Raw genomic sequence first — 12520 nt, forward strand, 5'->3', positions numbered from 1 at the left:
CAAATGGTCTCCTCTAATTTTTGATTCCGCTTATGCAACCTAAAGTATTCTGCAATCAACAAAAGGCTTTGGCTGTAATTTTCCTGCATTACTTTGACAATATCAGGAAGCTCATTTCTATAGCTTTTCATAAATTCTATCATATTTCTTTACTTTCCAGTAAATGTCTGTAAGACAACAATATCACAGTAGCATCTGGTGACACATACACACTTTCATAATAAATTTATGTTTCACTTTGAACTTTGATGAAGGGTTTCAGCAACATTGACTGTTCGCTCTTTTCCAAAGATGCCGCGTGGCCTGCCGAGATCCCACAGTGTGTGTTGCTTTGAACTTCCATCTTTCTTGCATACTTTTGTTTAAGCTTTCCACTCCTGCGCTCACACTTTGCCTCTGAATGTCCCCTTCAGCACCCTGTACCGTTGTCTGGCTCTTGTTTTATTAAATATCACTTTCCTGGTGCCCATCCACCTTCTATTTAGTGTGAAGACCCATCCACATACTGTGCTGCACTGTTTTGTGCACTTTACGTAGTCCTGCGTAGTTCTGCAGTCTTGTGTTGTCTCACATAGTCTAGTGTAGTTTTTTGTTGTTTCATGTAGCACCATGGTGCTGGAGGAACGTTGTTCCATTTGTGCTGTGTAGTGTACGATCGGTTTATGGTCAAAATGACAATAAAAAGTGACTTGACTTGATTTATGTGATTCTCAATGGAATATATTCTGTGGTGCTTAAGAGATCTTTTGTGGAAATAATTTGACACTCTGGTTGTACAGATCATCTTCTGTATTGAATACATTCCTACAGTATTGATAAAATGTGGCATCCTGCACCCCTTACACCAAGGAAGGGGCATGAGTATGATGTGTCCAATCAGCACACACATCTGAAAATGGAAAAACATGTTGACAAATTTGGCTCTGATGCAGACTTGAAATTTAACTATTTCAGCTTAAATCTGAAATTCAGGCTAAAATAGCTAAAGCACGTTCAGTCCTTAACACAATCCAGCACTTATTGTGGGAATTTAATAAAGACAATGTGAAATGGGGTAAGATGGAGAATACATTGGACATGGGTAAGGGCTCGAAATTTCAGCATCTGTTCATTATGATTTATATTGAATTCTGTAAAGACAAAGTCTACAATGTTGCAGGTCAAATGTTTATTACTCACTGCAGTTGTTAGGTTTACAAAAGGAAGAGGAAAAAACAAAACTTCAGCAGAATGTGTTTTAATTCAGAAAAATACCAAATTGCTATCGGACTGTGACGGTGAAAAATAATGCAGCCAGCACAGTATCAATGAGCTTCAAAGGCCGACTCCCACTGTCATCATGAACACAACTTTCAGTTGCTGTAGATATTAGAGTTTGTGCTTTAAACATCAGCACAATGAGGGAACCACCTTTACACTGGAGAAACCAAACTCATCTTTGTATCATTAACAACTGACCATTGCATTCTTTAGAGCAGAAACTTATTGCAATATTTTGATTCATGAGAAACTGTAAGAAATAGTCGTAAAAGCGTATCTCTATTTCGAAAGAGCCTGATCTTTTTTCAATAAAAGGTTATTCAAATATTACTGTTTCTGTGCATGAACTCTCTTATTACATTTATTTATTTCTGAGCATGATATTAGCAGACTGACTGCTGTTCTCTACCTCTGGCATTAATACAGAATGTGGAAATTTCCCACGTGTTCTCTGGTATCAGCAGGTGGAATCTGACTACCTGTTGTGCTGTGATTGTTTGCATTGAATGAAAGTGCTTTTGTGGTTATATCTGCATTTTCATTTCAAAGCTAGCAAGCATTACAAAATTCCTTTGATTTAGTTAACCTGCCAGAAGGTTATTTCATACGATGAACATACAGCTCGACATTGAGCCTCCATTGCCGGTGATCAGCTAGAGCTCAAGTAAAGCAGCTATGATCTGCACAAAGCTATCAAGGCTGTGAAACACTACAGGCACAAGACTGAGTCAGGATTCACAACTAGCTCACGTGACTTGTGGCAAAGGCTGCATACCGTCGCAGACTTCAGACCAGATGCTGTAGTGCTTCCAACATCATGGCCTCTCTCCCAGATGAGCTCAATCGTTTTTAGGCTAGGTTCGATGTCGCTGACTCTGACCCTCCGAGGAAAGCCACCGCTACAATCTGCAACCTGGTCATCTCTGAGGCTGAGGTACGCAGATGTTTCCAACAGGTGGACAGTGGCAAGGCATCCCAGGGCGGGTGCTCAGGGTGTGGTTGGCACAACTGGCAGGTGTGTTTACTGACATTTGTAATCTCTCCCTCTCCCAGTGTAGAGTGCCGTCCTGCTTCAAATTATCCACCATTGTCCCCGTACCAAAGTAGACCAAGGTAACATGTCTGAGCTACTGGCATCCTGTCGCACTCACCTCAATAATAAACAAATGCTTTGAGAGGCTGGTCAAGGATTACCCCTGCAGCTTGCTACCACCCAAACTGGACCCCCTACAATTCACCTACCAACACAACCGATCAATAGATGTTGCAGTAGCCAGAGCTCTACACACTGTCCTTACACACCTGGAAAAGGATGCTTATGTGAGAATGCTGTTCTTGGACTACAGTTCAGCATTCAACACCATAATTCATCCAGGCTTGACAAGAAGCTCAGTGACCTTGGACTTCACCCTGCCATGTGCAGCTGGATCCTGGATGTCTTCTCAGATCACCAGCAGGTTGTAAGAGTGGGCTCCCTCCCCTCCAACCCTCTGACTCCCAATACAGGAGTCCCTCAGGGCTGCGTACTGTCCCCTCCTTTAATCCCTGTATACCCATGACTGTATCACCACTCACAGCTCCAATCTGCTAATTAAATTTGCCGATGACACTACGTTCTTTAGCCTTATCTCAAACAATAACAAGGTGGCCTACAGGGAAGAAGTCATCACACTGACGCAGTGGTTCAAGAAAACAACCTCTCCCTCAATGTTGCAAAAACAAAGGAGCTGGTTGTGGGTTACAGGGGCAATGGAGATGGGCTAACCCCTAATGACACCATGGATTTGGGGTTGTGAGGGCAAACAGCTTCAAGTTCCTCGGTATACACATCACCGAGGACCTCACAGTCACATGGTCTGTACAGACTAGCTGTGTGATGAAAAGGCGCAACAGCACCTCTTTCGCCTCAGACAGTTGAGGAAGGTTGGTGTGGGCCTCCAAAGCCTAATAACTTTCTAGAGGGGCACAACTGAGAGCATCCTGACTGGCTGCATGACTACCTGGTATGGGAATTGTACCTTCCTTAATGGCAGGACTCTGCAGAAAGTGGTGTGGACAGCCCAATGCATTTGTAGTTGGGAACTTCCCATGATTCAGGACATTTACAACGAAAGGTGTGTAAAAAGGGCCCATAGGATCATTGGGACCCAAGAATCCCAATCACAATCTATTCCAGCTGCTAGCAGCAGCAACAACAAAAGCATTTGCTAATTGTGCATTTGTCTACTTCCGGATTCCCAGTATCATTCATTTTCTTTACAGTTTTCTCAATAATATCATCAATTTGCAAAACACAAAATGAGATCATATTGTTATTATCTCCATATTCAAACAAACAAGTAACAACAGGATTTCTTTCCTCTGGAAGTTTAACAAATGCCAGTTCTGAGTAGGCACTTTCATCAGGGAAAAAGACCCAAGGGTTTGTCCAGGTAAGACGGTCACCAGGATAAGGTTTTGTCTGGGTTTGAGGGTCACCAGAATAAGTACAAAGGTAAATTCCTAAATCCCTCCGTGGGTTGGAGTTTGTGATGTGTGAGAACAATATAACGTCAAAATTTGAAGCATCACCTCCCTTTTGAGTGTGGTAATTTTTAAGGTCGGAATAGTTTTGGATATTTGAAATGTCTGAGGCAGGAAAACTGATGATACTGCCATGGCAACCTGCTGAATATTCAACCAGCTGTTTCACCAGTTTCCCTTCTGTGAAGGTTTTTCCACCATCAGTACTGAAGGCTTCCACTCGATACTGATTCTTATCTGCTTTATTGTTCCGAGCATTGCAATATATTAAAGCCGGCTCACTGGATCCATTGGCTTGATCCAATGACACCACCTGACATTCCCCACACTCCTCCCCAGATATAAATTTGCCAATTTGCCAGGAATCCCCATGGTCTTCACTGTAGAAAGTGAAAGCCCGTACCCTGATTTCATTGGACTCTATCACATGAGCATGGGCAGGGATAACAAGACGGCCACTGTTTAGCTGAATACCGTGGCCTGGACCCAGGGCAAATGTTGCCCATGTATTGATGGTGACACCTATACAAGGCTCTGCTTTGGCACCGTTGTCTGTTAGGTTTATAATGTCACCCCACGTCTGTCCATTGTCGACACTAGTAACATAACAAAGTTGTGCAGCATTTTTTCGACTTCTGATCTGCTCTTGCTCTGATGTTGATCCTTCGACTGCAATGAAGAAGAGAAAGACTGTCTTCTTTTCTTTCTCATAGACGGGACAAGGATTCATGGATCGGCAATTCCCTAGTTGTGCAGACTGGATAGGTTTTGCATCCTCCCACTGAGAAAATGAGACCAAGACATAGTCAGATAGAATAGAATTCCTTCAGCCCTGTTAACAAAACAAACATCTACTGCCCCTTCCTTAGTTGCTCTGGAGAGGGTGACAGAGGTTGAAGATTTCTCATAATATTGTTATAATGGTTTAGGTTTAATAAGCTTTCAGATACTTTTGGAAGTAGTACTGAGGAGTAGGAGTTTGGCATTCAGTTTCTCAGTTGACACGACCAGTTACTGAGATTAAATAGACAGCATGTACTACAGCCACCGTAGAGATGGTAAACCCAGTACCAGAAGGTGTCTCCTCTGAAATAAAATCAGGTTTCGTAAATATTATTGGATCTTCTCTCATCCAAAGAATTGGAGAATTTCCCATCAGACATCGGACCTGCCTTCTAGACGGTGGCAAGGCTTTGGGGAAATACAAAGCAAATGCCCTACGACAGAGGGCATGACGACATGAGATTTGTCACACATAGAACAAAGAACAGTACAGGCCCTTTTAACATACTGAAAAATCAATTTAATTTCTACATTTTTCTGTCATCCATGTGCCTATTTAAGTGTCTCTGAAATGTTCCTAATGTTTCAGCCTCTATCACCACTCATTGCAGTGCATTCCACACACCCAGCCCTCAGTGTAAAAAATCTATATCTGACATCCCTCCCAATTAACAACTCATAAGATGACCGTTGAACAAAACTGGGAATAACTGGAGATGGAGCGTCTTTTGGGATGAAACAAATTGTGAATAAAACGGAAAGTCTGTAGCAGATGGAAGACTGAAGACAGTAACTGACAAAAGGGGTGAAATGCAAGATGAAAGGAAGCACCGTTAAGGAATCTGTGGTTATTCCACATTTATCCGCAAATGTAGGGATCTTTCCTGGAAGTACATCTTCTACAGACTCCTTGCTCTTTAAGTAACAACATTTTCCATCTGAAACATTGCAACTACTTTTTTCCATAGACTAATTAACCTTAAAATGTACTAGTTAATTCAGAATAGTCATTTTAGACGCTTGCTTTCCTGTCCACCCCTCGCTCCATATGGTCATAAGTGGAGATATGAATTGACGATTTCACTCTAACAACAGGCATCCGCTAGTCTTGTGAGATCATGGATTTGCGCTTTGGAAGGTTTTCAGGGTGCAGACCTGGGCAGGGTTGTTTGGGAGACAGGCAGTTGCCTTTGCTACTAGTCTCCTCTCTCCACGCCAACGATGTTGTCCAAGGAAAGGGAACTAGGACCCATGCAGCTTGGCACCAGTGACAATTTCACTATACAGTACTTAAATTCATTCACAACAATGCAGAAAAGGAAACATTCTATCCCAGCATGCAGCAAGAGCTGGATAAAAGCTAAGTGTCAGCTAATAAACACCAAGTAAAGTTTATGCCACTTGAGTAACAATGATGGGTAAAGATCACTACCAAGAGAGAACATAAGATATAGGAGCTGGAGCAGGCCATCTGGCCCATCGAGCCTGCACCAGCATTCAATAAGATCATGGGAAACACCCTTCCCTTGTCATTCAATCACCAGATCATCCTGAGGAGGAATAACCATTGACCAGAAATTCATTCAGACCAGCCACTCAAACACTGTGGCTGATCTGACTGGTATTATGCCAACTCACCTCATGACTCCCCAAATCACAGGTCAAGAAAGTGATTACGTACTCTCACTATAGTTTGAACAGCATTAGAACATCATTCAGTGCAAAGCTGCTTCCCTAATTCTCTGTACTCCAGCCTATATCATTTGCCTGGTTTGTCAGCACCTCCCAAACACAACATCAACTAAAATTACAAAGGTTGTAGCTGAAGAAAATGCCATCAATTCTTCCCCGCACCCCCCTCCACCCCAGGTCCCAGACCACCAGAGGTGGGAATATATTGTCATTCCTTCATTAGTGGCTAATATCTGGAAACTTCTGTGGAGAACCTTCACCAAAGAGGTTGCTATACCTCATGAAAATAATTCCCAGTGAGTAATTGTGGAGAGAAACAAAAGGAAGACCTTGCCAGTTACACCCACATTCGAACAGTGAAGACACACTAAGTGCGAGTTAATGCTAACTGGGAAAAGCTGAGATTTTTTTCTTAGTATTGTAGTGCCAGCAGCTTCCAAGTCCAAAGCTGAGAGGAAGGAAGCTGCCTCCTGCAAGTGGACAAAAGACAGGGTAAATGAATTCAATTGTAGAAGGTTTATCACTCCCAAAATAAGGAAAAGTACATTCCTCTGCATATCCTCTGCAGTGAGGACGATTCACAAGCTATGTTTAAGATTGACATGTGGTACATATCAAAACTTTAAGTATAGTCACATTTGCTTCATCAGCATTTGCTTACTTTCTCAGATTTCTACTTCTAGTTTACCTGGAAATCTTTTGAAGATTTATTATATTCGCCTCGTCGCAGGTACAACAGGTCAGCACTTTCATCTTTGCAGCCGCGTCTGCTCTCTGCAAAGGCCAGAAGTATGTTTGAGTCTGGAATGTGGAGCAGTGCAGGAATTCGAAATCCACCCGGTCCTGTGCTTTTCTTGAACAGATCGGTTTTGCACAAAGTATCTGAACAAGCCATCTCGGTAGAAAAGCAGAACATTTTGTAGTTATGTATGTTGTGTAACAGGTTAAAAGGACCAGCAGAAATGGAACACAACTTGGCGTCTGAGTCTTCTGTTACCAAACTCTATTTTATTAGTAATTAGGTAAAATAAAATTATATAAAACAATAAGAGCAAACAGGTTAGCAGAGTTAATGCATATATAAGCGAGTAAATAAAGTTCCCAAACTTCTCCAAGCTCAGGTGGTAAATGATACAGTCTTATGATGGTATAGGTATGAAATCAGTTCAGTTCATGATATTGAGTTGAGTAGATTGAGGAGAGAGGGAGAGAGAGAGGTGATTTGTATTCCCAGTGCGCCAATGCCATCGAATCCTCCCGTTGTCCTCCAAACTCGCTGTTAACATCACCGACCATGAACAGGCAACAGAGTGCCGTTTTCACGCGGTAAAGCTATCTACCCTGGCAAGGGTTAAACACACCAATAGCTTTCCACCTGTCACCGCTTTTCCACACTGTGAGCAAAACCCACCCTTTTAGTAGGCACAAAAAGCTCATCCAGTGTCCGTTTCCTCAGTGTCTTCCGTGTATCTGTGTGTCTGATTACAAAGCCAGTTGACCTTGTATATATTCCAAAACTGTTGAACACCAGCTGTCAATCATATAACTCCGCCTTGCCGTGACCATGGTAACCCACCGGCTGTTCATTCCTCTCTTTATTAGCACACACACACTCACACTCTCTTTTTAAAGGAACAGTCCATATTGAATAAACCTTCAGATCTCATCACACCTCCCTCCTTTTGGGGAAAATTTTTGATCTAGGAGCAAAATTTTTGTCTTAAATAAGGATTGTACAGCTTGAAGCAACACACATGTAATTATCAGGTAACACATTACAGTAGCGTATACAATTACTAATTTCTATTTCACTTTTAAACTTAACATTCAGACTATCAATCCCCCATGTTGTTGACTTGACCTTTCACAGGCTTTGTTACTGTTAGAGTGAATTTTTGGGTGTAGCTCATTCACACATAGCAAATAGCTTCGGACACCAGTCTTCTGTTCTTTGACAAAGTACTGCGGAGTGAGTTCATAAAAGCTGTGAATACCAGACGCTGCTGACGCCGTAGTTTGACCAGATGCTGTAGTTTGGAAGACAGTATTAGCTATACTTTATAAATATGAATTGTCCTCTATGTTAGCACGTAAAATACCAAATAAATGTATTGTGGATGTAACTTGCATTCCTGAAGGCTGTGAATACCAGCCCAGACATGTGGGCGTCAGGAGGAAAGGATGAAGTCAGAAGGTGTAAACACGAGGAAATCTGCAGATGCTGGAAATTCAAACAACACACACAAAATGCTGGTGGAACGCAGCAGGCCAGGCAGCATCTATAGGAAGTAGCACAGTCAATGTTTCGGGCCAAGACTCTTCGTCAGGACCAACTGAAAGGAAAGATAGTAAGAGATTTGAAAGTAGTGGGGGGAGGGGGGAAATGCGAAATGATAGAAGACTGGAGGGGGTGGGATGAGGCTAATAGCTGGAAAGGTGATTGGTGAAAGTGATACAGAGCTGGAGAAGGGAAAGGATCATGGGATGGGAGGCCTCGGGAGAAAGAAAGGAGAGGGGGGAGCACCAGAGGGAGATGGAGAACAGGCAAACAACTAAATATGTCAGGGATGGGGTAAGAAGGGGAGGAGGGGCATTAACGGAAGTTAGAGAAGTCGATGTTCGTGCCATCAGGTTGGAGGCTACCCAGCCGGTATATAAGGTGGTGTTCCTCCAACCTGAGTTTGGATTCATTTTGACAGTAGAGCAGGCCATGGATAGACAGAAGGTGCGATGTTTTGTATGCAGCTTCAAAAGAAAGCATTGTTTATGCATTGTCTGTACTTTGTAAATGGGGACTGCCCTTTGTGTTTAGCAAATAAATATCGAGCCCACATTGGGCTAGCAGACATTTTCCAAAAGGTCTCCGTATGATGCTTGCTGTACCTCGTTGTGTCGAATAAAGAAGCTGCTTTGTATCTACCAGTAACTCTCTCTCCGGTGATTTCATCCACGCTACAACATTTGGTGTCAGGATAGGGATTGCCTCCGTGACCCACCGTGTGGCTAGCTGTCCTAGCAGTCTAAGCTGGTGAGTATTTTTCTGAAATAACACTCACACTTTGATGTGTTCGGGTCGGTGGTTCACGGGAACGCGGAGAGCTGAACTGGTAGATATAAAAGTGGAGTCTGCGTGTGCATGTGTGTTTATGCAAGTGAGGAAACTTTGCGTGTTAACTTGGGGAGACGCAGCCATCAGCTGCGAAAGGTGGTTACCGACGGTTCGAGACGCCGGAGTAGGAGCGGGTATACTCGTTCGGGGAGCTGCTTTTCGGTGTCTGCGTTTGCGAGTGTGATGCAAAGGAATACAGCAGGCACCGTGAGTTCAGGTACCCAAAAGTGGCAGATTGTGGAATCCGTACTCTGCGGTTTTAACTGTGTGCTGTTTAACTGGTACCGTCTTTGATATTTTGCGTAGTGTGGGAATTAGCGTGGGGATATCTCAGGGAGAGGTTTTACCCAGATAGATCTGCTAGATGGCACCTATTGGTCAGGAAACGTCAGGCTGAGAACCCGGATGATCCGAGCCAGCCCTTGATCTTGATTCATAAGCATTCATAGCCCATTCATAAGCATTTCACCCTCGGGGAGAAACAACATTTTGTCAGAGTCTCCCTCACTTAAAGTCGCCTGTGGGAATTCAGAAATCTGGAAATGGTTAATTCACCAGATTCACCCTGGAGGTATACACGCGATGGTAAAAGCGAAGTGCCCGAGAATCTGTGGGACAGGACGGTCCAGGGGTGCGGCAACTACCGGGAGAGCCAGTAATGAAGAAAGGTATCCCTCTTTTAAAGGGGAAGTGAGGCAGCGACTGGGGGGAGTAGCTGGGGAACGATACTGGCAGTGATTCAAAACGCTGATGAGACGGCCAGTATCGAGCAAATGAGGAGTATTCCCGGTTGGATAATCCAGGGAGGGTCGACCCAGTCTTCCTGAAAATGCTGAAGGAAGGCCTGAGCTCAGCCCAGCGGGAAGTTTTAGATTTAGGCACAACGGTGGGGTCGCCCTACTCTGCGATAGTTTCGTGGGCCAGTGAAATGGACCAAAGAAAAGGCAAGGGAGTCGCAGAGTGGGTACAGTGGATGGAGCCGCTGTGATGTCCCGGAGAGATGGTTTTGCTCGCCGGCAGCCAGGGAATCTAGCGAAGGACTGCCGGACCAGGTATGAGACAGTGAAGGAGTTGACGGCTGGTGACAGTGTCCAAACCCAGGCCGAAGGTCTCGGCACACACAGAGTCACTCACCCATCAGCAGCCAGTCACTGTCAAAGAGCAGTATCGGCGCCTCCTCGGGCAGAAAAAGAGGTGGCGGAGGGCTCCACTGCCAGCGCTGGTGACCCGCGGATGTACACAACGGCATTGATAGGGGGCCGGCACTGGACACAGGGGCATCGGTATGGATAACTGACCTACCCTTGCCAACAACCGGACAGGCTATTTATATTACGGGAGCAGGAGGGAAAACAGAAAAAGCAGAAAGAAGCGAGACGCAAATACTAGAAATCGGGGAGTGCGGCTTCCAGTGTATTTCTGGGTATGTCCGAATAATGAGTGCACGATCCTTGGAATAGACATCCTAAGGGAAGCAGGAACTGTTATAGATTCAGGAAAGGGAGAAATAATATGGACAAGTCAGGGGCAGCGAACGCGTACAACCAACGGAAGACACAACCTGGCTGGCAATAGGCGCAGCTGCCCCGATCATGAGAGACTGGAGCCAGGACGGTGTGTATGGTTTACTTTGTTAGCAATTCCCAGCTGTTTGGGCTAGACACAAGTAAGATTGTGGGCAGGTAAAGATAGAGCCAGTTAAAATAGATGGGGACCCGCATAAACCCCATCGGCAGTATCCTATAAAACCTGACGCGCTGGCAGCTGTCCAGGGTGTAGTGAAGGAACCTGAACAGCAGGGGACACTCAGAGAGTGCGACCACTACTAACTCACCTGTATGGCCAGTGAAGAAACCTGATGGGTCGTACCGGTTAACAATAGACTATACCGCCCTGAGTAAGACCAGCCCCAGACTGCATTCCATCGGGGCGAACCTTGCAACAATCCTGAATGGCCTGTCTCCAGAACATAAACCTTTTCAGTCCTGGATATCGCTAGTGGGTTTTGGGGGCTCCCCTTAGCACCTGAATCCCAAGACCGATTTGGGTGGGCGGCAGTACAAGTGGACCAGACTCCCCCAGGGATTCCACAGTAACCCGGCTATTTTTCACAAAGTCACGGCGCAGACTTCGGAAAAGCTCAATTTAACGCCCTACCAGTCGCCCATCTTACAATATGCAGGTGATCTACTCATTGCTTCAGAAGATGAAGCAGATCATTTAGGAGCAATGGCCAGTGTTCTAGAGGTACTGCAGGATGTGGGGTTGAAAATCAGTCCACACAGGCTCAGATAGACAAACAAACCGTACAGTACCTGGGCTAAACCATTTCCCAAGGGAGGAAGGACTTGTCAGATGACAGACGTCCGGCCATCGGCTCCATGCCCAGTCAACGTAAGGGGAGTGAGGAAGGTGATGCGTTTGTTTAACTACTTCCGAAAGTTTTTACCGGGGTTCTCAGCACTCTTGGCCCCGATACAGGCCTTGATTAAAGGAGGGAAGACACTTTGGAAGAAGTACAGTGGGGGTCAGAAGAGGAAAAGGCCTTTAATCAAGAAAGCCCTGGTTTCTACACCCGCGCTGGGGTTACCAGATGCAACTCGCCCCTTTCACCTACTGTCGTACGGAGGGAGGGTACTACAACGCGGTAGTGTTGTAGGACCATGGGGACACTAGAAGGCCAGTGGCCTATTACTCCCTGAAACGGGACCCGTTGCAGCAGGACTCCCCCGCTGGGTCTGGGAAACCACGAACTGGGTGGGCTCTGGTAAAGGAAGTGGGTGAAGAGTTAGCTTCAGGAGCACTGCCAGGGCTTTGCTCAGCTCAGGTAGCAGAACTGGTCGCTCTGATAGAAGCCCCACGCTACAGTGAGGGCAGATGGGTAAATATATATACCGACAGCCAGTATGCATTCGGGGTGGTGCACGATTGCCTAATGCCTTGGGCACGACAAGGATTCATAACCTCAGAGGTGCTAATATTCAGCATGGGCACCTAATACCACAGCTACTGGAAGCAGTGAGTCTGCCAGAAGAGGTGGCTGAGATTAGGGTAAAAATGCACCAGAAAGGTGAGAGCATGAAACAGAAGGGAAATGAGTGGGCAGTTGTTGCCGTGAAGACGGCAGCGGAGGAACAAGAGGCAATTGAAATT

The 12520-nt window shown here is 45.0% G+C and overlaps 1 protein-coding gene across 2 annotated transcripts; it reads right to left on the reverse strand.

The window, feature by feature from the left end:
* Window positions 1-1153: 1153 nt before the first annotated feature.
* LOC132394193 (sialidase-2-like) lies at window positions 1154-10538 on the reverse strand. Of its 2 annotated transcripts, XM_059970045.1 has the most exons (3): window positions 10502-10538; window positions 6947-8285; window positions 1154-4564 (listed from the first exon to the last, which is right to left on the reverse strand). In XM_059970045.1, the coding sequence occupies exons 2-3, from the start codon at window positions 7172-7174 to the stop codon at window positions 3440-3442; spliced, it is 1353 nt and encodes a 450-aa protein (XP_059826028.1). In that variant the 5' UTR covers window positions 7175-8285; window positions 10502-10538; the 3' UTR covers window positions 1154-3439. The 2 variants fall into 2 exon arrangements, with proteins under 2 accessions (XP_059826028.1, XP_059826029.1); XM_059970046.1 differs by lacking the exon at window positions 10502-10538 and having other exon boundaries at window positions 6947-8380.
* Window positions 10539-12520: the final 1982 nt, after the last annotated feature.

This window comes from Hypanus sabinus, chromosome 5 (assembly GCF_030144855.1).
Source record: "Hypanus sabinus isolate sHypSab1 chromosome 5, sHypSab1.hap1, whole genome shotgun sequence".
Classification (NCBI taxonomy): Eukaryota; Metazoa; Chordata; class Chondrichthyes; order Myliobatiformes; family Dasyatidae; genus Hypanus; species Hypanus sabinus.

Coding starts and splice junctions, on each gene's coding strand:
- LOC132394193 (XM_059970045.1), bottom strand. CDS start 7,174: ATGTTCTGCTTTTCTACCGAGATGGCTTGTTCAGATACTTTGTGCAAA. Junction 4,565..6,946: donor AATCTTCAAAAGATTTCCAG/GTAAACTAGAAG, acceptor TCATTTTCTCAG/TGGGAGGATGCAAAACCTAT.